General features: G+C 37.0%; 2 protein-coding genes across 32 annotated transcripts in view; one reads left to right on the top strand and one right to left on the bottom strand.

Annotated features, from left to right (window-relative positions):
* The window catches only part of DLGAP1 (DLG associated protein 1), a 790,600-nt gene that overhangs the window by 140,473 nt on the left and 624,697 nt on the right, over positions 1-25,430 (bottom strand). For all 15 annotated transcript variants that reach the window (XM_039845385.1, XM_039845427.1, XM_039845394.1 and 12 more), the window contains one exon: positions 20,126-20,366. In XM_039845385.1, coding sequence (XP_039701319.1) covers positions 20,126-20,366 — 241 coding nt within the window. The remainder of the gene's footprint in view (positions 1-20,125; positions 20,367-25,430) is intronic.
* The window catches only part of LOC120588201 (uncharacterized), a 125,360-nt gene that overhangs the window by 73,296 nt on the left and 26,634 nt on the right, over positions 1-25,430 (top strand). Inside the window, exon 4 of one of the 17 annotated variants that reach the window (XM_039845458.1) lies at positions 8,714-8,845. The exons of the other annotated variants lie outside the window; for them this stretch is intronic. Coding sequence (XP_039701392.1) covers positions 8,714-8,845 — 132 coding nt within the window. The remainder of the gene's footprint in view (positions 1-8,713; positions 8,846-25,430) is intronic. 17 annotated transcript variants of the gene reach the window in all.

The raw sequence follows: 25,430 nt of genomic DNA on the forward strand, positions 1-25,430 counted from the left end.
CATAGTACCTTCTCTCAAGGTGCTCATATATGTTTACAAACAATGATGTTCTGAACAACAACAACAACAAAAACAACATACAAGTAAACTCAAACCCAAGTGTAGCCTAAATAAAATTAGAAGAAAGCCGTACAGCCTAATATCCACACCAAGCCCCTGGACCCCTTCCTTCACTCTGTCCTGGTCCACTCAGCCTCCAGCTATTCACCAAAGATACCCCTATAGAAGTCCTCCTAAGAGTCCGAAAGATGCATTTTAAGAATCCTTCACTGTACACAAATAAATAAACATCAATATCAAGCCAGCTCCTTTGATCTGATAAGCTCCATTTGAGTGTAAGCTGATCTATTAGCACTTTTGAGCCAGAATCGAGTTCCCAACAAGACGCCAGTAGAGTCGAAAGCAATTGCACATGTCAACTGTATAAAATCTTGCAGTAATTTAGGGAGACAGATTACACCGTGGTTTTAGCCTCTTTTCAGGCTGCAGAGGACCTGTACATTTGCACTGGGTTCTAGAGAGTTCTGCCACTGGAAAAGCAGTGCAAAAATGGCGTTGAAATTAAAAGTGTTGGTTTCTGTGCTAGACTGTGAACTCTTCTGGGCAGGAATGCTTTCTTATGTTGGTGTTCCTAGCCCGGAAGTGGTTTAGCACAGAGAAGTGTTCAGTGTTGGCTGGACTGAGGGATTAGATACTATTTGCCATTCCTCTTTTCTCCTTATTCCCACCATTGCCATGCTTCCTTAATACAGAAATCAGAAGAAGATAGAGTGGGAATAAGGAGTATGTTTTCCTGCCTCTGGGATTCAGGGGGGCCTTTCTAGGAGGGGCCCAGGTTTGGTTTCCTTTGTAGATCAGCACACAAATCAAAGGCAGGTCCACTGACGGTGAGTCATGGATATCCTTTGTAAAAGAGAATATAAATGGAACTTCTTTAAAATGGAGTCGGAGCACAACAACAAGTGCAGTTAGAGCTGCCATCTCAGAGAAACTGCCTTGCATGTCTTAGTCCTCAAACCTTGGAAATGTTAAAACAGCAAAATAACCTTTGGGCTGGGCCTAAAGCAACATTGTCTCTCAAACAATTGTTTGCAAAGACAACAAGAAAGGAGATATTATGACTACAGAACTGATAACTACTAGACTAAAAATTAGAAATTGCTTAGAATTAGTGTCACTATGTTAGCTTATCTGTAGCTATAGAAATGCCTTCCTTCTATTGATGTAATTGTTCCCCTTCCCTTTCTTATAAATACTCCCTGCCTTCCCTTCCTAATCAGAGTACTATTTGGGTTTCTGCTTGAATCAGTGCTTCTCAAATAGCTATTCGTCGGATCTCAAATAAATGCTGGTTTCCTTTAACTTTGGCCTTTTATTTCTAGGTTAATACTCTCCAGCCAATAAGAAGCAGCACAAATAACATTTTAAATAGTGAACCGAAATTTTCTGTAGTAGAGAGATTGATTCTTTTTGTGTGGCTAAGTTTAGAACAGACAACTTGGGACATGAATGGATTTATGATTCTTTGTGCAATGGGCTCTCTGCATAAATACACTGAGGTTCTTCATTTTATATTAGGAGAGATGAACCACCATAAACCAAGATCTTCTCCAACTGTGTGTTACCTACTCTTACCAAATTCCTGGTTGAGAGAAGGTACATTTAGGGAAGATGATTTGAAGGGTTTTGAGCTCATGCTACCTTTTGATAAACTGAACACTCTTGCCTGCCCCTATATCTCCAACCCTATTCCACTCCACCCCAGCTTCAGACCCTGCGGAAGGCCATGAGGTTTGTTTGTTTGTTTGTTTGTTTTTTCCTTTATCAGAAGGAGGCATGGGTTAAAAAGGTTGAAGACTCTGATCTGATGGTCTTCATGTTGTTCTGAGAAAAGCTCCCATGAGGGTCAGTGTCATTAACTATTGGAAGAAAAACACAGCTTTCTTTCACATATTCCTTTCACAGATATTTTAAGGCATCTGTTAAGATGTTGCTGTTCTAAGAGCTAGAGCAAAACGCGTCATGAAGAAAAAGAATGTACAGCAGGGAACAGGAGAGTGACATGGGGTGGAGCTGGGTGGCTAGAAGACAGTGCCAGGAGGAATGAGGACCATGGGGTAGGGGAGTGGAGAGGAGTCCGGGCATGGGCGTCAGCAGCACCACAGGAACACGTTTGCTGTGGTTCAGAAGGTCAGAGCTCCTTGTCTCATGGGTCAAGGTGCCCTGGTGAGCAGCTAAACATTTACAGGTGTCCTGAGATAGTGGCACACTCAGACCTGAGGGCAGAACTTGGGCAACTGTGATGAAATAAAGCTGGGAAGCACTGTGAGTGAGGGTCAACAAGAAGGCCATATGCCTGGAACAGAAGAGTCCAGAGGAATGAGAGAAGAAATCTCAGAGGCAGCAGGGGATAAACTGCACGAGGCCTGGGGTATGAATAAGATGATCTCAGCCCCTGAGTGTAAGAAGATAACACGAAAGGAAGTAAAACAGCAATGAGCATATCACCCGTTGTGAAATCTGGTAAGAACCTGATAACTGGGGGTGATAAAAGCTACAGCCTGATGACTCACATAATGACTCCAGTGATCAATTCTTTTATCATAAAAGTGAATCAGGTCCTATCGCTAGGAATTATAAGAATTGAGTTAAAGAACAGCCAGGTGAATTGGCCTGTTTATAAAATGTTTATGCCCAGTTGGTCTCTCAAAACAAAAATGAAATGTAAAACAGTAGAAATAACTACCCAGGTGAGATGTTATAGACCAACCACCTGAAGAGTGGTTCAAGTATCCCAAACAGATATTCAGCTGTGTTGACAGTAGTTAGGAATGAGACATAAGTCCATCGATTGTGATTATATGGTTTATGCCTAGGCAGTGAGGATGGGCTGTGAAGGGAGGCATAGAAATGTATAGGCTCCCCTTATCCGTGGTTTCACTTTCCAGTTTCAGTTACCTGTGATCAACCACAGCCCGAAAATCTTAAATGGAAAATTCCAGAAATAAACACCTCATAAGTTTTAAATCATACACTGTTCTGAACAGTGTGATGAAATCTCACAGCGTCTGGTTCTCCCAGCTCTGGAGGCGAATCATCCCTTTGTCCAGCGTATCCACACTGTGTATACTCCCCACCCATTAGTCACTTAGTAGTTATCGGAGCAACTGTCCCAGTACTGGAGTGTTTATGTTCAATTAATCCTTATTTTACTTAATAAGGGTCCCAAAGTGCAAGAGTAGTGATGTTGGCGATTCGAATTATGCCAAAGAGAAGCTGTAAAGTGCTTTCTTTATATGAAAAGATACGTATGTATAGAAAAAAAAAAACAGTACACATAGGGTTCGGTACTATCCGCAGTTTCAGGCATCCATTGGGCGTCTTGGAACGTTTCTCCGTGGATGGGGTGGGGGGTGGGGCTGCTGCACTGCATGGATCCTAAGAAACTATGCCTGGGTCCCAGTTAGAATCCTTTTTGTTGAGTTCACACTGGGCCCAGGGGGGAAAAAAAAGGATGACGGGTTAATGTCTAGAAGTGTTGGTTTTCATTCTACTCTGCCCTAAAGGCTGAGGTTGCAACCCAAAACAAACATTTCCTAAATGAGGAATCTCATTGCACTATTGCCCTCTCAGCCCCTCCTGAGAAATGCATCCCTACCTTCATCTCTTGACTGTTCTGGAAGTGGTGGGTGAGAGCGTGGACTGTAGCAAGGCTCAGAGCGGCAGCCTCTGTGATGGCAAGCAGGCTGGAGCTTGGGGGCATATTGGCGTCAGGCACAGGGCTTGCGCTCAGTGGCTTCCCTTTCTTTAGTTTCTGTTTCATGTGGTGAAGGCCCTCAATCTCTTGGCCGCCCGGGGTTTCCCATTGGGAAGTCTTACCTGGAGCTCATACGTCTCATATATACCTGTTAACTTCCATGGGGGCTCACCTTATGGAAATATCTGACCACTTTATTTAACCTCAGTTATTAATAGCTGATAACTGCCAGAGGTGTTATTTTCTCCAAGTAACTAATAGGCTCTGATTTTGAACAGGCCCATTAATGGGAACTAAAGTGGTGTCTGTCCATTGGCAGGTGGGTGAGGAGCTAATTATTGGTAAGGCCTTGTCAAGTCACAAATCTGCCTCTCTAATGATTCCTTAGCCCACTGCAGCTGAGATTGTAGGGGTCTCCAGCAGAGAAAATGGGAAAGCAAAGGAGGTGATAAGTTTTAGTTTGAATGCTTAAGTTAGCACTTTTTGCAGGTTGCAGAACTATTAGTTTAAGCAGATGCATCAAAGATAGAAGCAGTTCTAAGCTGAACCAATGATCTCTCAATCACTTCACCAGTTGGAAAGCCAAATTTATAGGATAGCTGGGTAGTTTATTGATATTCCTTCTCTTACAGAATTATTCTTCAGATGTGCTCAGATGAATGGGATAGGAGGGTGAAGAGGGGGATGGGGGGAGTATATAGGGAGTATTTGCAGAAGATCCATTTTGGCACTTACAGCTGTTACTATCTTCAATTAGTCCTCCTAGAATAGAGCTTCAGAGCAAAATTAGACACTGATTATCGGGAGCGCTATATACACAAGGCAGAACCTAAACCACTACCAAGTACAATCAGGGTTAATTTTGAATCAAGACGATTTTATCAATTTCTCCTCTCCCTGCTTCTCCCCCGCCATTCACGGCTTTGTTAGCTGAGCTAGAGTTTGCACAGCTGCAACTGATTGAACTCCTGCTCACCTTTACCAGAACATTTGATAGGTCCCCAAACCTACAAAAGCTGATATTAACCAGGCAAGTAAGGAATGATAAGGATGTGGATGAAATTCAAGATGGGTGGAGTTAGAAGCATGTGGACACATAACTCAGATAGTCAAGGTTTATGCAGTAATAGGAAAGATGGGTCGAGCTGGGAGGCTTTAGTCAAAAAGGGGAGATGAGTAAATTTTCCAGTAACTTTTTAGTAGTTAGAAGTATGACTATGAGCAAATTGCCTTTTGGGATAAAATTAAGTCATATGTGGTGGGATAGAGGCATGCTCTGTGGAGGGAGATGTAAGTAGCAACATGATGAATTATGCTTTTGCTTATACTTCTCAAAATCCAGAGTTTGCTTTAAGTAATTCCATCTGATCATAACCTTTAGTGCATGCAGTGTAACATGTGTGCAATATAAAAACACACTGCTTGTGAAACAGAGCACACAGGAAAGCCTGGTGTGCTGTAGGTGTGTTCAGTAGGTGTGTACAGTTGCACTGCATGCAGAATACTCATGTTTGCTCAGAGCACATTCAGAGGAAGTGCTCAAGGACCAGAGTTGACCAATATGTCAATTCATTAATGCTTCAACTATTCGCTGCTGCCTCTTCTTCAGCTTATGTGGAAGGAGAGAAAACTAACATATGGAAAATTCCAAAATAAAATGTTTTGAGGATGATTTACCATTTTGAGTTATGTAGGAAAACATACGCAAGCAAGTGGGGACACTCCCAAGATTCTGCCCTATTCTGAAGAAACGTCCAAATGCTTCTGGAGGTGTAGTGTTAATATCAGAAATAGCTTTTTAACTAAGAAAACACTTTATCTGAGGACCACAAGTGTCTTAATCCCCTTTATAAAAAACCCCATCATTTTGATTCAGAACAAGTTTGAGGGGAGGAGAGAAGTGTGGGTGTCCTGTTCAGTAATATAATCCTATTAAGTCCTCCTTTGGAAGCAAAACAAAACCATGTCTTAGAATGCTTTTCTAAGACAGTTTAGGGCTTCCCCATTATGCAGTTGAAATCAAGAAGATTTATATTTGGAAAGGATCTTTAAAAACTACACCCTGGTTCAAACTGTCAGTTGTTTTCAAATGGAGCCAGAAGTTGTGTATGAGGGGAAGGCGATACGACCCCAGAAGGTAGGTGTTGAATGAACACATACCGTTATTATTGAGGTCAGTGACAAACCCCTAAAGCACAAGGCAGGAAATAAGCTTCGGTTTGCTCATCAGCTTCTGGTAGAAATCCTCTTGTTACGCACATTCAGCTGGAATGCCATAGATCTACTAACACGTTTAAAAGTATGAACTGATGTATGTGGATTTTAAAAGTCAGCAGACAACACAGCAGATGTACTTTCTCTTAGATGAAGGTTTCACGATGCTTCTGAAAAAATGTGTCCTACAAGATGTTGGCTGGGGTACACTAGCCTATGGTACTTTTATTCAATGCAGTGTGGCCATGTGAATGATGGGAACTCAACTGCTTGTTTCTGGGGTCTCATTTATGCCACATTACCTCAGAGAGACCTAGAACACATATGTGTTATGTGTTATGTGTCATCGGTTAGCACTGGCTATTTTCATCTTTCCTCGAGTTTTCCCTAGAGCTGTTGCAATGGGTGAGAGACCAAGTACCTTTGAGTTGTCTCTGGAAAAGAATAAGGAAAAGGGGAAGCAAAGATTTAAAAGAGAAAACCGGGAAAGAAGTTTGAGAAAAAGACAAGGCAGATGCTGCGAAGAATGTCACCAAATAACACAGGAACATCAGTTTCCACCAGAGCTGGCAGAGTGCGGCCCGAGGCTCATGAGTAACCCCCAAACATGCTCCTTCATTTTGTTGCTTTGAAACTTCTCATGAAGCAAGAGTTCCTAATACTTTTTTAGTGTAAATTTGTCAACATCGCTTTCTTCCCTAATGAATAATGATGATGAATATTTTCCATAATGCTCCACGATTCCATTCAGCACTTCACTTTTTTTGCTTTCTAAATAGTTCTTGCCTTTGTAGAAACACAGGTGGCCTAACTATTATATTAGATTGTGGCTGTGGCAGAAACCTTTTCTCTCACCATAATTGCTTGGGGAGCTTTTCTGGCTGGTAAAAGCTGAAAGCGTGCCTCTGAGAGTTGAGCTTTGTTAGAATAAAAACTACAAAGGCATGGATTTATGTTTTTAAAGATACCATAAACTGGTTTTATGTAGCTTTCTTTATTCTTTAGTCCTGAACTCCCTTCTCCTTGAAAACCACCTGTAACTGTCATTTGTGAGTTAACTGCCTCTGACATCTGAAGGGAAAAAAGAAAAACAAAATCTACAAAAACCTCACCTGCTACCACTATGAGTCAGGGAAGACAAAGGAAAGTCTCCTTTAAACATCTTTTTATTTAATTTTTAAGAACTTCATAGAAGGCAAGATATATGTTTAGATAAATAACAACAATCATAAAGCAGCATCTTTCTAGAGATCATCTTCAATTATTCAGGCTAACCACTGAGCCCAGGAGACTTCATTTAATCAAAAAAAATTGAGAGAAACAAGATGAAACTTGAAGGATATGCTGATGTGAGACCTCTTATTGCTTACAAATAAAACCCTAACTATGAAATGTTCACTATTTCTTTTTTAAAAATAGTTCTTTTTAATAATAAAAGTAAAACATGCTGCTATAGAAAATTTGGAAAATAAGGTATAAAATAGTTCTTTTTAATGATAAAAGTAAAACATGTCACTATAGAAAATTTGGAAAATAAGGTGTAAAGAAAAATCAAAACCATCTTTGGTTCTAATACCAAAAATAACCACTCTTTAATATCCCAGTGCATTTCCTCCCAATATTTTTTTCTGGGCACCGTTTCTTGACACAATTCAGAACTATGTGTGTTTATGTGTACATGTGCAGACATATACAAACACACAATGTTGGATAGTGCTTCAGTGTTATTTCTTGCTGAATATAATATCAGAGTTATTCTCCTCTATATTATTATAAACTCTTCCTAAACATATTTTTTACAGTTGGCTTTAATAGGCTATTGGAGTGGATGTTCCATAATACAACTAATCTTTCCTTTACTGATAGACAAATATTCACCACCACAAAGGTTGTTCAAATCTTTCGCCATCATAAATAATGCTGTGTTGAACATCTTTGCCTATACATTTTCTTTGCTTCAGATTCTCTCTGCAGAATCGTTTCATAGAGAGAATTAGAGGTAAGAAACAATGAACATTCAGAGTTATTAGAAATTTCAACATGTGGCTTGGGTTGTATCTTAAGGCTTAAGTGGGTGCAAGGAGTGGGAGTTTTGCTTTTTTTGTTTGTTAGTTTGTTTTTTTAATGGACATACAAAATAGGGACTAGATCCTGTGTTCCCAGAAGCTTTAGAACTTATCAATATTTTTTTTTTCTGGCCTTTCATGGTGCTCTAATATTTCTGGGGATGAAGAATATGATGTGTTTTAAGAGAAAGCTAGAAAAAAATAGAGTAAATATTGATACAAATTCTTTAGAGGTTTTTCTTATATTTTAAAATTCATTCCAGAGATATGATCAGCCATGAAGTCCTCTTATTCAGATATCCACTTATTAAACAGAGATTTGAGATCAAGTCAGGACCTAGGGTACCAATGGCACAACTTCCGTATTTACAGAAAAGAGAGTAAAAAGATATAACCTCTATGAGGATTTGGCTAGAAGTGGGGAGAAAGAACATAAAGCAGAATTAACAGCATGAGAATAAAATGGAAGGCTTTATTTGCAGAAGTTAACATTTGTGTCTCCTCGATTCTTATTATCACTTATTTCTAGAAGTTCTTTCCCCAAAATAAGAAATTATTAAAATTTTGTTCTCAAGATGGTGTGGGGGAGACATGCAACCATCCCACTCTCTCAAAATGAAGTGGTTTATTTTCAGGTGCATGAGAAAAAAGTAAAGTATTTTCCGCTTCTGTGTAGATCTTGGAGTCAACATAGAAACTTTCAGTATTCACCGAAGCAGAAAATTTTCTGAGGAAATCCTACATTTTCTTCCATCAATCAACTATCAACAAATATTCCTGTGGCCAGTCTTATGCTGGAGAACTGTAGGTTTGTGTTTCAAAGGTCATCGCTGAACCACTGCAAAGCTATAAATTAAGTGGTATTTAAACTCTTTAAACCATTGTTTGGATCACAAGGTACTAACAGAGACCTGACATATGAGTAGTAGGTCATCTTCAGGCAACAAATACATTAATTTGTATTGTATTTATTTCTTTGGTTTATTTTATTGCAAAGTATAACATCTTAAAAAGTATAGAAAATAATATTGGATGTGCTGAACACCTAAAAATATTTATATAATTTTGATTCTTGTATGTCTAAACATGCAAAAAAGAAAAGACAGACAAGATCGAGTTGTGGATATTTTTAATGCTCATAACTCAAGTATAATTGTCTTCTGACAGGAAAGAAACTTTCTTTCATCCTGTAATTAAGCTCGAATTTGTAATGCTGAATAACTGTATTAAGAGATGCTATCTCTCTTTTCAAAGATAAAAAGGCACACACAAACTCTTGAAAGAAAAAAAAAAGAGTAGTAGAGACTTCAAGACTGCTATAGACCAAAGTTAAGAGCTTTTATTCCTATCATTTAGACAATTTATAAAGTGTTAAAGGCCTTTAGAGTGTGAGTTTCTTTTTCTCTCTTTTTCTGATGGATAGCTTCATGTTTCAGGTAACTAATTTTTAAATGAAAAGAAAGTTACTGTAATTTGTGTCAGCTTTGTCTGGCTTTACATCAATCTTCTTTTTATTTAATGGGATATAGTAAACGTGCTGTCAACAAACTAGAAAAGATATTGATGTAGCTGCCATCTGAATTTAACAAACACAAGGCAATTCCATAAGCTATATAAACAGAGAATGTCTGGTATTAGTATTATTCTTTAAGACAAGTTGTGCTCTATTAAAGTTTATTTGTGACATGATATGTCACTAAAGTCATCCTAGTTATCTGAAGGACAATGGATACTGCTGTCTTTGAGAATTCTTGATCTTTACTTTTATCTAAATCAAGATTGTTGATAGGGGTAAAGGAGGTCAAAAAAAAAAGACTGTTGAGTTTTTTGTTTTGGGTAGTTGAATATTTTTAAAGGGTGTAAAGTTTAACCCATAAATTGCAAATGGTGAGAAATAGTGTTTGGACAGGATTGGGAAGGAAGACAATGGATTCTGACAGGGATAAGAGGCACCGTGTACAGGATGCAGTAGCTAAATGTAACTTTGGGTGGTTTAACATTTGTGAAAGTTGGATTGTGTTAGTTGGAACATCTCTATGTGTGGCAAGACTTATTTTTTGTGTTTGACTGGTAAAAGATATATAATTCAGATGAAACAGCGCCTGCCCATCCATGTCATCTTCTAAGGAAACCACTCTGCCCAAACTCCCCAATGAGGCAGTTGTGGCTGCTCTGTTACTGGAGTCCCTGAGGACAAGAGAAATGGGGTGGTGATGAAAATGCAGTCAGAGGTAATGGGTGAAATGTCTTAACTTTGGGAAAAACATAGATAAATACAATAGATTTTCCTTCTCCTCTGAAATTTTCTAAATTATGCTTGACATTTGAAGCAAAAAGTATAACATTGTACAATATCCTTCTTAACATATGTGGAGGAAATATTTAAGATAATTATATAAAAAATGAGAGAGGGCAAAAGGAATTGAAGGGAGGTGAGGTTAATAAATTTCCTTCAAACCAATAAAATATAGACAACCGTAGGTCTCTGTAGTGATGGAATAGCTCTGTGTCTTGATCGCAGTGGTGGATGCAGGAATTTATACTTGTGATAAATTTTTTGTGTTTGACCGGTAGACATTGTATCAAGGTCAGTTTCTTGGTTTTGATATTGTATTATGATTATCCAAGATGTAAACATTGGGGGCAACTGGGTGAGAAGTACCAGAGACTTCTTTGTACTATCTTTGCAACTTTCTATAGATCTATAATTATTTCTAAATGAAAATTAAAAATAAAAGATGATGGAAAGAAGTTCCTTGAAAATGTGAAAAGCAAACATTTAATGTCTTATTATGATTTTCTGGCAATCATCAATATTTTGGAAGAGAGAAAAGTTTTTCAGAAGGAAAACAGTGGATGTTGTGGACTCACTGATTTTCTTAAATTTAAAAAGTTCATTGTGGGGGAAAATATGTAGTGAAATAAGAATATCAGATAAAGAACCAATTATAGGTTGGGCTTTAAGAGATGGCAGTCCTGCTCAGAAATTCAGGATGAGTTCTGTTTTGATCAGATCCCTCATCAGGGATATGCCTTTAAAGTATGAAATTGGTTAAGCAAAGTTAATTTAAATAATATTATGTAGCCCTTTGAAACCATAAAACCATAAAATATTTTAGGGATTAAAGACTAATTAATTTTTGATAGTTCGTCGTATTTATAGAGATAATTTAGGCTGATAATTTTTCTTTCTTTTTTTACCCTTTTCTACCAGTTATCTCGTATGTTGGTGGAATTTGCTTGTCATCAGGACACCAGCAAATGGCAAAGAAAGCTTTGGGAGTGTTAATAGTTACATGATCATTGATTCATCATTACAATAAATACAAGACTTTCTTATATGCTGGTATATAAGCATAATAAAATCATAGTACTATTCATTTCAGTCTTCTCTGTTTTTAAATGAGGAAACTTGGCAGCAGTAAAGTGTTGTCCTGGACACTTGACAGAAAGTCAATGGCAAGAGCAATAGAGAGAAACACAAAGTTTCAGGCCTTGGATTTACCACCTGGAGCTACATAACACTGCTTCCAAAGTGGCCTTGTAGGGATGTCCTGCTGCCAGCATTCATTCCACGTATGATTTTCAATTGTTATTACTTTCTATATTTCTTAAAGTTCAATGTGAATTGGATCAGACAACTCTGGACTAGGAAGGTTTTTAAAAGTGGCAGTTTCTTTTTTTTTGTCCAGAATTTATGTATTCATTTATTTATTTATTATGAATGAATGAATTAATTATTTTAATCGAAGAAATTATTTTAATTTTTTTCCTTTTCCCCATCTACATTCCCCTCTCCCCTTTCTCCTACCCCCTGGTAACCACTAGTCCATTGTCCATGTCCATGAGTCTCTGTTTGTACTGTTCATTTGTTACTTTTAGGTTTATATCCTACATATAAGTGATATCATGTGATTTTCAACTTTTTCTGTCTGGCTTATTTTGCTTAGCATGATTATCTCAAGTGGCAGTTTCTTTAATAATAAAACTGTGCCCATTGCAGGTATCATAAAGAAAAAAAAAGTGAATTTTTAGATTTTATGTTGTTATGTCATTAATTGTCTTGAGAAATATCCCATATAATAAATATTCATGTTAAAGGAGTCAGATTTTCTAATGTGTGTTTTCTGATTGACTTTTGTAACTGGGTCACAAATACTCACGTCTTTGCTTTACAACTCAATCAAGAGACTAGTCAGATCAGAATTAAATTATTGTAGTATTCTTTTACTTAATTTAAGGCAGAAACCTTTGATTATTTTATCAGTAACAAAACAAAATTTACCACTTGCTTAGTTTATATGCAAGTTGGCAAATATTCTTTTTTCCATTCAGCGCTGTATGGCAACTCTATAACCAGATCAAGAAATCGGATGCTTGATCATTTAAATCTGTTATAATCTCATAATGACAAAGTATAATTTGGAACTTTAAACCCAAAGAATATTTTCATTTTATAGGCTTTTTCTCTATTTATTTTAATTTCTCTCTATTGTTTACCTCTTTAATTTTACTTTCAACAGATATTCCACAGTTAGACAACATAAAAAGCCATGTCAATAATATGTGAAAGAAAACTTTTAAAAGTTTCTTTTAAAAAAAGGGATTTTCAGAAAATTTTATGGAAATCATAAGTTTCAAACATGGCAGGAGCTAAACGAATATTTGTGGGAAGAAAGAACAAAAGAAAAAATCTTCTAGGCCTCTCATTCAGTAGACAGATTTGTATTAACTTATTTCAGGGTACGCCATACTTCACTAAGCATTTATTGATGGGTAAAGAGAATTTAAGAGCCTGCTCTGTCACTTAACAGCTGTAGTGCCTTGGTTAAGTTGTCGAATCTCTCTGAGTTTTAATTTTTTTCCTGTACATCATTCCTAGTTGGGAAAGACTTAGGTCACGTTGTAGAGTATTTGTTAGGATTACACAAGATAATCTATGTAGCTGTTCATAATGCTTGTCAAACAGTAAGTGCTCAAAAGTTAGCCATTATCATTATTAATAAACTAAGTTAGACCGAGAGATTTAAAATCAAAGCCAGGGTAGAAGCATTCTAATTTGTAATTTACATGGTGTGGCGCTTCCTTATTAATGATCTCACTTGACTGTCACAACAACCTTGAAGGCCTAAAGACTCTGGTGTCCACGTGGTAACCCCTCAGATGGACAAAAGTGGACTTGTAAGCTGTCTACAGGGCATGACACCTTGAGGCTTGGCTTCATTCCCAAGAGGTGATTTACATATGGCAAAACAAGTGGAGGAGATGAAAGCCTAAGATGTCCTTCAGGCTTTATATTTTCTTCTATGTCCGACAGGACTTTCGCATTTCATGACTTCATAATATTTCTATTGGAGTACAGAAGAATGTCACTTCAAGTGCACCAAAGGAAAAAGGAAAAGTTATAACCAAAATTCTTCCAAAAGTCATCACTGTCAGATTTCTCAGATATAAAAACCAGACAGATTACCTCACAAAAGGCACAGGGTCTGCCACAAATCTTGATTTTTTTTTTTTTTTTTTTGCCTTAGATGGAGGTAAGTGGATGTCTTCAGTCCTACTTGGATATTTGGAGAAATTCAGGGAAGGGAACCTCATTAGCAGAGAAATAAGGAACATATATCCAGGCCACATCTGAATATTTAGTGCTCGATCTTATCTTTTTAAATTTATTTTTATTAAAAAATTTTATTGAGCAACTGCTAGGTGACTGGCATTGTATTAAGTATCTAGGATCCAAAAATGAATGCCCTCAGGTTGTGCAAGGAACATGTTGTGTGTCTTCCCACAGTCAGATCAGAAGCCTGAGGTTCCTGACAAGGAATGCTAGGTGAGCCTTTCCCTCTGTCTTGCTCACCTCTGATTCCAGAATGAAGTTTTGAGCACTGGATGTTCATCTAGTTACTACTTGATCTTATCTTGAATAGAAAAGAAAGGCTCTTGGTTCAAAAACTTTTGACAGATGCCTGTCCCTTGGACTTAAGAAGCTTTCTTCCATTGCTTTATAAAAACAACCTATTAATTAACTTAGCATATGTTAGAAATATGTGAGCTTTCTCTGAACTCTAAGGATTCTCTAAAAGTAGTCATTAATCCTGATATGAAAAGCAGCATTATACTTTTATTTTACACATGAAGAAAATGAAGTTCAGATTAACTTAATAATCATACAATCAATAATTCGTGCAGCTGGGACCCAAAAAGGCAAAAGGCTGTGGCTGGGAGGCTTGAGATTTCATTCTGACTTTGTATCTAGCTAGAGGCCCACCACTTTGGGCCTTAGTTTTCTCACCCTAACATGATTTTAGTTGATTAGATCAGGGGTGGTAACCTTTTTCAGTAAAGAGCCAGAGAGTAAATATTTTTGGCTTTCCAGGCCATATGGTCTCTGCAGCAACTACACAAGTCTGCTATTAAAGAGTGAAAACAGACCATATATAATCAAATGGGTGTAACTTTATATCAATAAAACTTTATTTACAAAACTAGGCAAGCAGTTTGGATTTGGCCAGGCTGTAGTTTGCAAACCCCTAGACTAGATGATGTAGAAGTTTCTTCTACTGCTAATATTTTATGATTCAACTTGTTTTAATAGCAATGCTTTTTCCCTGGGAAAGTCATTTGATTATTCAATCATCTGTCAATTATGCAGTTTGTGAAGAACTTAAGTATTTTTCTGTTGTTTATTGTAAAATTATTCACAATTATTCAAAACAACCTAAGTCTCTGTCAATGGATGAATGGATAAAGAAGATGTGATATATATACATATATACAATGAAATAAGAAAGAAGGAAATCCTGCCAGTTTCTATGACAAGGATGGACCTTGAGGGCATTATGCTAAGTGAGATAAGTCAGACAAAGAAACAAAGAATCGTACAATCTTACTTATATGTGGAATCTTAAAAAGCCAAATTTGTAGAAACAAAGTAGAATGGTGCTTACTGAGGGCTGGGAATTTGGAAGATTTTGGTCAAAAGGTACAAACTTGCAGTTAGAAGATGCAGAAGTTCTGGAGATCTAATGTATAGCATAGTGATATAGTCAACAATACTGTATTATATACTTCAGAGTTGCTAAAAGACTGGAACTTAAATGTTCTCACTACAAAAGAGAAGTAGCAATTATGTGATATGATAGAGGTGTTACCTAACATTATGGTGGTAATTATATTGCAATATATAAATATATCAAATCAACACGTTGTACACCTTAATCTTATACAAGGTTATATGTCAATTATATCACAATAAAAAGTATTTATCTGCTTCTCCCTTCTTCCTCCATTATCGAATGTCTACTATGTGTATTGCAAATATAAATTATTTCCTTAATATTTATTCTGCTCAAGAGCTTATGTATTTAGGGGTTGTTTGGTGATTGAGTGGGGAGCCAGGTGTATGGGATTGGAGTGTATGGTACAAGAAGGTGGGTTTGATGTAACTCATGGGTGGGATGGCTGATTGGGGGGTGAAGACCCAAATATGTAAGACAACTGAAACATTAGCCTAGACCTCAGATAATCCACAGGTTAACTGTTTTTGCTATACAGAGCAAGACGAGTAGGTGTGTCAGAGCTGATAGCAATGGGAGACTGTATGAAGTAAGATTATGAAGAATGTGTCTCAATTTAGGGGAAAATATGATCTGTCTTGTTAAAAAAATCTAACTGTAAATACTGATGTCACTGTGCCCCAAGCCACACCCAAGAGGGCAAACAATGTTGACTTTCTGGTTGGAAAACACAGGCTGCTTGCCCAGAGGGACACTTCTCCTGGGGCCTCACTGCTCTTGCTGGGGACTTTGTGAGAGACAGGAGACCAGTTCAACTTGGTCAACTTTTCTGAGCTTCTCCTAATATGAAAATAATATAGCACAAATTTTAAGAGCTAGTGTCAAGTGAATCTACTGACTCTCTATAAAACGATATTGCTACGCAAAGCTTCTTTGGAAAGCATGTAATTTCGAAGTGAAAACTATTCTTATAATATCAGAGAATCATATATCATGATAGTTTGCCTATTTCTGTCAGAGTATGATTTTTATTCAAATATTATATTGACTTTTAAAATCACAAAAGCCAATGAATGCTTATTTGAAAAATCTCTCTCTTGGAATCAGTTGATCCTCCCAGTACTACTTCCTGGGTAGCCACTGCAAAAGGTTTATTTCGTGTCCTTTCTGACCATGGTGGGTGTCTGTGTAGCTGTATGGGAGTATCCACTGATGATTATTATACAATGTTTTTACTTATTTAGGCTACTGGTTTCAGCAGATACAAGCCTGTCTAGCTTCATTGTGGTAATGCTTTTGAGAGAGCCTAGAAAATGCTCGAGGTAGGAAGTAAAAGGAAAATGTGTCCTTATTCGCATACACATGCGTTTGTACATTCCATATGAGGCAGGTTTAATCAAATACTCTGAAGTGGAGGTTTGAGTATATTTCTGGCACCAAGTTCTACTTTTACCTAAAATATTCGGATGATTGGGTAAGGGTGTCTGTTTTCCCACGGTCGTGAGGATAATTCCTCACTTTTCTATTTTACTTTTCTATAGTAGCTCTAATCCTAACCTAGTAGTCCCAAGTGCAATGGTTTATATAAAAGTGGTTCAGTCATTAGATGGAGAGATATCTGGGTGCTTGAGCAGATAGGTTGAGAGGATATCAGATTCTATAATAGTTAGATAAGCCAAAGGTCAATAAATCAAAGGAAGCATAACTATAAGTTACTCTCTAACTCAGTTCCCAATTTGCTGTGATTTGCAGATGAGTCTCTGTTAATTCTCACTCATGTCGCTAGGGTATCCTTAGGGCTACTTAGAACCCAATCCATCATCATGACTCTCTCACATGGCATCAGATACTTTTTGTGGACTTTATTTTGCTAATATGAAGAAGAAACAAGGCTGGAAGAGAAAAGCTTAATAGTATATTTTGTGGAAAATTTGAGCTACTAAAATGAGCTGATAAAAAAAGCCAAGACTTAGAATGTGCATTTTTTTGGGGAAAAGTTATAGCTAATAACTGCAATTGGTAAAAACAAAAAAAATTTTTCAGGTAAGGGGAAGTTTAGGAAAACTGATTACGTTGTGAGTATCCAAGAATAATGAGCAAAGGAAAGGAAGCAAAAAGAAAAATTTATGTCATGTCATACAAACACGTATGTAAATCTGACCTGTGTACATGGGGGAAATAGTTCAAAATAGAGCAAAGTAATTTCCTGATTCTCACAGATGAGTGCATTATTTCAAAAATTAGGAGGTCCTGTGAGAAAGTAGATTTTCTGTGTTTTCTACATTGTATTTTCTGTGTTTCTCACATTGTATTTGATTCAATGTGAGAAGGAAACCAGTAGAAGAAAATTAATATAATAATGCTAAGATCATGTGGGAGAGAAAAAGGAATAAAAAATGTGAGTGTGTGTGTGTGTGTGTGTGTGTGAGAGAGAGAGAGAGCGAGAGAGAGAGAGAGAGAGAGAGAGAGCACATAGGAGTAATAGGATGGTAGAATGATAGACAGAATTTTATTATATCATAAAATAATGGCTATTTTTTTGAAAAGAACAAATCTATGGCATAGAGAAACTGTGAAAGGTGATGTTAGAATTCTTAAGGTTGTCCTCCTAAATATCTGTTGGGCTTACTTAGAATCCACTATAATGGTTTATAAATCCTTAAATTGTTTATTTTCCCACAAATGTAAAGATGATATATCTTGATATTTTGTTTGATATAAAAGTAACACTGTCCATAAATCTGATATTTTCTGCTTTACCATTCCCAGGGTAAGTCACATCTTCCTGACTCTCATCCCCCACTGCAGCCAAGGCTGCCACCTTCCTACTCAGAAAGCTGCAGGTGGACATGGCCTAGTACTTAGGATGAGACACACCGAGCCTAAGAAGAGCAGATACAATCACCCTCCATGGTGTTTTCATTTACTTCTCTCTGTTTTGGGGTGTTCTTCCACAGAGGGCTTCTGGCTACAGCCCCTCTGATTTAATTTAGATCCTAAATGAAACAATACAGCTCACCCCCTCCCAGGTCCCTTATCTCTGAAAGTTTCATCAGATTTAGCAAATACTAGAAGCACTACAAATAATTTTGTAGTATAAGTATGTTCTATGCAATATTTAGAATATACTTATACTATCAAATTATTCACTATTATCTGAAATTCAAGTTTAACTGGTAATCTGGATTTTATTTGATTTTTTTTTTTTTTTTTTTTTTTTTTGGTATGTTTGTTTGAACTCTGGGAATCTCCAGAGTGTCTGGAAAAGTCTTAGGAAGGTCAGACATGCAGGTGTTTGGGGTGAAGACCTTGGGACAAAAAGTGTTATAGGAAGGGTAAGTAAATCGTCTCTCAAGTAACAAAAATACAAAATCCTCTGAGAGGTGAACAAAAAGGAAAAAAAAAACGTTCTAGAGTCTCTTGCCACTTTATCCGTAACACCTAAACCAATCACCCTTTTCCTTCCGTTGGAACTTCTGGGCAAGGATCTGCATTTTGCGTATTTAAGGGGCAGTTTCAGTACAGAAGAGCAGCTGTCAGGCAGTGAGATTGTCACAGTGAGGAATGGATCAGACACTGGGAAAGGGTTGCGTGTAGGGTGGGGGTGATGAAAACTGGAAAACATCTGAAGACACAGTGATATGCTATTGGCACAGGGCAGACCTTCAAACTACACTTACTGCATGAATGTAAACACACACATAAATATGCCATGGATTTTTATTTTTAAATATTTTTCCAATTCATATGTCAACCTTATTTGAGATTTATTAATCTCATCTGTGACTACTCTTACAGAATTTCCCAATGAGCAAGAACACACATCCACTGTCTCTGCTTGAAGACAGCCAGCCAGGGCAGAGTTGCTGAGCTCCCTGTGGAGCCAGGCAGTGTCTAGAAGTGTCTCTTTCCCTAATCCTGAGGTCTCTGTTTGCACTGGTCAATAATAAACTCCTTTCGTTTAGCCTCTAATGGTTTTTACAAGTTCAACCTTGTATCTCTGATTAGTAGAATTTTAACTCAGGTTTGAAGACCTATTAATTTTCAAGCCTGCAAAAGTTCTAGGCTGAATGATAGTTACTGACATTTGCTACACTTAGAATGAAAAATTGAATAAAACGATATTCTGGCACAAGTTTTTCCTTCTAATTTATTCATTATTATTTATCTTGACTCTAGGTAGAACTAGTCCGTATTGGAGTTGTGTTGAATTCAATCATAAAGTTAAGCCTTGTTAAGGGGGAAGGGATTTTCTTCTTGGACCCAAATGTTATAAATATAAAAAAAAACAACACACATCATTGTACATAACTCATGGTTACATTCCTCTGCAAGTTCCAGTGTCATGGAACCAGTTAAGCTCTTCTGTGCCTCCTTGCCTAAAATCTACTGTTAAAAATATAGTTTAACAGCATCAACCTAAATTCAGCTTAGAGGGAAAAGGAGATGCTCTATACATGACAGAAAAATTTAAAATAATGTAAATTTGCTTTCTATTATAATAAAAAAACATGTTCAATCAATATTACTGGATCATTGATTTCTTCCTTATTTTCTCACAGTGATATTTCAGGTCTTTTGGGATAGTCATTTTGTGCATATCTTGGGTTTAAATAAGCATCTCACCTCTGTGATGCTTTACAATCAGTGTGCGTAATTCATTTAGGGGGTCTCCCTCCTAAAAGTCAAAGCCTGATTGTGGAGAGTACGAGTTGGTTGGGATGACTTTGCTAGCTTCTCGAATGCTGTGTGGGGATCTTGGGAAGACCTGTTTCCTGTGCTGTCCCTCCTGGTCCTGTAGTGGCAATTTCCTCTATCGAAACCAGAGATGGTGATGGAGAGATCAGGGGGTGTTGAATGTGGTCAGAGACTGAGGAAAGAGGCAAGCAGGGAAGCAAAGCCCTGCTCTCCAGGGCATGGGTGGTATTTTGTTACTGGTGACTACGTGTGATTACTGCAAGGGCACAGCGCGCAGTCTTATAGGACGGCTATGCTGTAGCCCAGGCTCAGAGGCCAGGTTTCTGGTGGTGCCGTGTCACCGGAGACCGGGGGACATTGCTCTGCTCACTCACCCGTGCTGCTCTGAATGGTCCTCACGGTGGTGGTGGTGCGCGGCGGGGAGGAGGACCTCAGGGACACGCACTCGTCGTCCTGGGAGCAGCCCTTCTCTATGGCCCGCACGTAGCTGTGGCTCCGCATGCGGAAGCAGCCGGGCATGGGCAGGTCCAGGGCTTCCACCGCCTGCGACTCCAGCTCGCTGAACACGGATTCACACACGGATTCGAACTGCCCGTTCACTTCCATCTCGCTCACCTGAGGGCAGAGACAGGGCATTGTCACACCGCTCACTCCTCCGCCCCGTGGAGAAGCGACCTCTCCCTTCAAGCATCTCCAAATTTCAACCCTCTCAGAAGAAAGCAGTATCCGATGACATTAAGCTCCAGTGCATTTTATTTCCTCTACTTTACAGACGGTAATTGGACGGCATCTAGTTAATACTCCCAAATAGTCGATTAAATTCCAAATAAAAAGCTTTATTTTCAGTATGCAAGAAAGCGTGGGGCTGGGAAGTCTTATTCCAGTGCACACCTAGGTGCTAATTTTTCTTACTTATAAACGCAAACCTCGGGAACAATCTAATCCGGCCGTGGTCAGAGTTCGTGTATTTCAGTGGAACCGTTTTTAGCATAAACATTTTAGAAAACAGTGTTTTTATTGTGCCTTTGGAAGTAACTAGTTTGTCAAATAATTTCAGTGTAGACTGAAGCTTAATTTAGTGCATAGTATAAAAACAGGCCCAATATTTTCTGACAAGATACTCATATTCTGCACAAAAATAGACCAAACCCAGATATGTCAAAATCCTGAAAAGCACTATGGAGATTTTCAGACTATCTACCTACTATCTACAGATTTCACTCTTTTTTTTTTTTTAGAAATACCGATATGGTCCACAAATTGTTTATAAATGCACTTAAAAATCTTCCAAATGAGGACTTTTCTGAGGAATCAGTTTTTATTTATTTATATCCCTCTGTATATAACTTCCATTGGGTTTGAGTACCACCTAAATAAATAAATACATACATAAATAAGTAAGCCAAACCAGGTACTCCAATTTCTCACTTTGTAGAGATGTGGGAGCATTTTTCAAATTTCTGTTACATTTCAGAACTTCATATGTCTAATTTCCCTAATATCAAATTCATGACTAATTGAGAATTTAACAGATTAATCTACAATTAAGTTGAGAATACATATTGAAAACTATCACAATTTTTGACCATCTCCTCATTTTGTATTATCTGAAGATGCACTCGAATAATGAGCTAAGTAAGTTCTTTAAACTTCAGGTAAAAGTGACTAATTTCCTTAAAGCATATTAAGTGGAAAAGAGGTGGGTTTCTTAATAATAACTCTTTATAGTTTAAAATAGTATTTTCACATACTTTAATCTGATATAATCTCTGCACATTTTCAAGGCTAATAATTACATATATTCATGTAAAAAGTTTGCATATATATTATCTATAGTCTTGTTTTTAAAGAAATCTTGGAGATGTATTTAGAGATAAAGAGACATGGTATTTGCAGTTGAGAGAGAGAGAGAGAGAGAAGGAAGGAGGGAGACGGAGAGCACGAGAGGGCGAATGAGCCAAAATCTTAATAATCAATGAATATGAATCTAGGTCAAAGATGTACAGGAGGTTTTTTATTTTATATACAACTCTTCTGTAAGTTTGAATTGATTTTAAAGTAAAAATCAAAACAAACTATGTATGTACGTTTGTATGTGTATATACGTATACATGCACGTATATGTATTATTAGATTTTTCCTTTTTCATCAACATGCCAAACATCACAAATAGTAAAACATTTATCCCTGTCAAGGTAACAGCTATTAAACTTGGATAATTATCTTTTCATGTGTCCTCTCACCTATTTTTCATAAAAATTGAATCATAAAGTAAAACCACACAGCACTAATATGTAACTCAACAAATTGTAATAAGGCAGACACCTTTGTAGGCACTACCCAGATCAAGAAACAGAACTTTTTCAGGCACTCCAGCAGCTCCTCCATATGCCCCATCCTAACCACAACCCCCATCCTCCCTCCAAAAAGAACTTGTACTCTGAGTTTTATTACATTCACTTCTATGTGTGTATGTATGTATTTATTTATTTTTTCACCCAAATGTACATCCCTGGACTCTAGTTTAGTTCTACCCATTTAAAATTGTTGATATATCTTTTAATTCACTTTTAATATACAGGTTTTCCTCCTCTATTTTTTAAAATTATAATACATCTATTGAAGCACCTAGGTTGTTTTAGCTGTAGAGCTTCTGATAGTCTAGATTTGCTGATTTCATACTCATGGTGAGATGTAGCATGTTTCTTTTGTATTTTCTGAAAATTATAAGCTAGAGCTAGAGGGTTGATCAGGTTCAATCCCGTTGGCAAGACTAGAGGCACATCATGTTTGGGTCGTCTCTTTTCTTATTTGTGCTCGAATGCCCAGATCCATTAATTCATTGACCCGCGGTGGGGGGATGGGGGGGCATTGCAAAATGGTGATATTCTAATTCCATCAACTTTTACAATTACTCGTTGGAATAGTGTTTTTTGTTTGTTTTATTTTTTATTATTTTAATTTCCATTTTTCAATTAGAGTTGACATTCGGTATTCTTTTATATTAGTTTCAGGTGTACAACCTAGTGGTTAGACATTTATATAATTTATGAAGTAATCCCCTGATTAGTCTAGTACCCACCTGGCACTATACATAGTTATTACAATATTATTGACTATATTCCCTGTGCTGTACTTCACATCTCTATGACTATTTTTGTAACTACTAATTTGTACTTCTTAATCCCTTCACCTTTTTCACTCAGCCCCACCAACCTCCCTCCCAACTGGCAATACCCAGTTTGTTCTCTGTATCTATGAATCTGTTTTTATTTCCTTTGTTCATTTATTTTGTTCTTCAGATTCCACATATAGTGAAACCATACGGTACTGGTCTTTCTCTGTCTGACTTATTTTACTTAGCATAATATGCTCTAGGTCCATCTTTGTCATTGCAAATGGTAAGATTTTATTTTTAAAAATATTTCATTGTATATATGTACCACTTCTTGATCTAATACTCTATTGATTGGCACTTAGGTTGCTTCCATATCTCGGCTATTGTAAATAGCACTGCAGTGAACATAGGGGTGCATATATCTTTTTGAATTCGTGTTTTGGTTTTATAAATATTTAGAAATGGAATGGCTGGGTCATAAAGTAATTCTATTTTTAATTTTTTGAGGAACCTCCAAACCATTTTCCATAGCGGCTGTACCAGTTTGCAATCCCACCAATAATGCACCAGGGTTTCCTATTCTCCATATCCTCACCAACACTTGCTGTTTTTTGATTTATTAATAATAGTCATTCTGACAGGTGAGAGGTGAGATATCTCATTGTGGTTTTAATTTGCATTTGATGATTAGTGATCTGGAGCATCTTTTCATATGTCGATTGGCCATCTGTACATCTTTTTTAGAGAAATGCCTATTCAGGCCATCTGCCCATTTTTTAATTGGATTGTTTGTATTTTTGGTGTTGATTTGTATGCGTTCTTTGTAAACTTTGGATATTAACTCCTTATCAGATATATCATAGGCAAATATTTTCTCCCATTCAGTAGGTCATCTTTTCATCTTGTCAATAGTTTCCTTTGCTGTGCAAAAACTTTTTAGTTTGATGTAGTCCCATTTATTTTTTTATTTTGTTTACTTTGCCTGAGGAGATATATCAGTAAAAATATTACTAAGAGCAATGTCAGAGAGTTTACTGCTTATATTTTTTTTCTAGAGTTTTTGGTTTTTATGGTTTCAGGTCTTACATTTAAGTCTTCAATGAATTTTGAGTTTATTCTTATATATGGTGTAATGTGGTCCAGTTTCTCTTTTTTGCATGCATCTGTCCAGTTTTCCCAACACCATTTATTGAATAGGCTGTCTTTACCTCTGTCAGAGATTAAATGCTCATTGAATAGTTTTATAATGAAATGCTTCCTCTCCTATTATTTGGTTACTCAATGGTTTAGTTCATATAGAAACAACAGGACAAAGGATTTTTCTCCCTTTTATTTATTAATTTTCAGGATAATAACTTTGTTTCCTCTTATTTATCAAATGCGATCAGTTATTTTTTTAAATATCAAAATAAACTCATATATTTAAAAATATTTTTTGATTTTAAATCTAATTCATATATTATTTTTAGTGAACTCAAATTTGTCTCAGCTTCAGCCAGTGGGAAACTCTTTAGTTGGCTCCAGAGTCTTTTTGACATGAAGACAGTAGTCTTGGATAGTTTCCTTAATATCTGGTACGACAAAGTATTTCAAACTCATACCATTCCTTCCCAATCCAAGAATCAGTATTTTTTCTCCAAATCCCTTTTTTCTACTAGTGGGAATTAGTATTCCAAGAACACAATATGCGTACTAGGAAGCTTTGCTGTCATTGCTACTTGGGTTGTCATTTTAGGCCTTTTCTGTGTACAGAATTAGGTTATGCATCCATCCAATTCAAATTCATACTGCGGAGTTTTTATGCAATCTCTTCTCCATCATACATATACTATCTTTATTCTGTACTAAAAATTCTGGTTCTCAAGCCCACAGAAGATGATAGAATTGGGATATCCTACAATTATTCATTTGCTTTATTCTACAATATATGCACAATGCCTCAGGATAACATATTAATACTACCACTGCCCATATCATTACCGAAAACAGTTAAAAATTCCTTTTTTTGGGGGGGAGGGGTGTGTATGCTTGTTTCATTCTTTCCTCATCTTAAAATAGCTGTACTATGTTTATATTATCAGAGCACATAGCCTATATGTTCTCTTCCACTTTAGCCCTCATTTAGTCAGTTTACCAATAACTATATTTTTAATGCTTGATGCTACTTTTTTCATATAAACGATTATTCTTTATCAAACTTATACACAAATATAAGTCAAATAGTTCTAGATGGCTTATAAAGAAAAAGAGCATGCTCCTGACCCTCACTGCCCAGAGGCAACCACATTCAATTTTTCCATCTGGGTCTTATGGTATTTGCATATATTTTTCCAAACACTTGTTTATGTAAATCTCTAGATATGTTCACAGGCCTTTGATAACCTCTTTGTTTCCCTCCTGCCCTTGGAGCATTACTCTTGGAGCATTACTCTTGGAGCCTTCTGTCTTCCTTTCACAATATATGGCTGCCAAGCCCATCGCTGTCCTGAGATTTCCCTTTCCCATCATTCTGGGGGTGCCCTTCATTATCTAGTCCCTGTTTCCTCTTCCATGTTTTATTT

Source organism: Pteropus medius, unplaced genomic scaffold (genome assembly GCF_902729225.1).
Source record: "Pteropus medius unplaced genomic scaffold, Ma_sr-lr_union100, whole genome shotgun sequence".
Lineage (NCBI taxonomy): Eukaryota > Metazoa > Chordata > Mammalia > Chiroptera > Pteropodidae > Pteropus > Pteropus medius.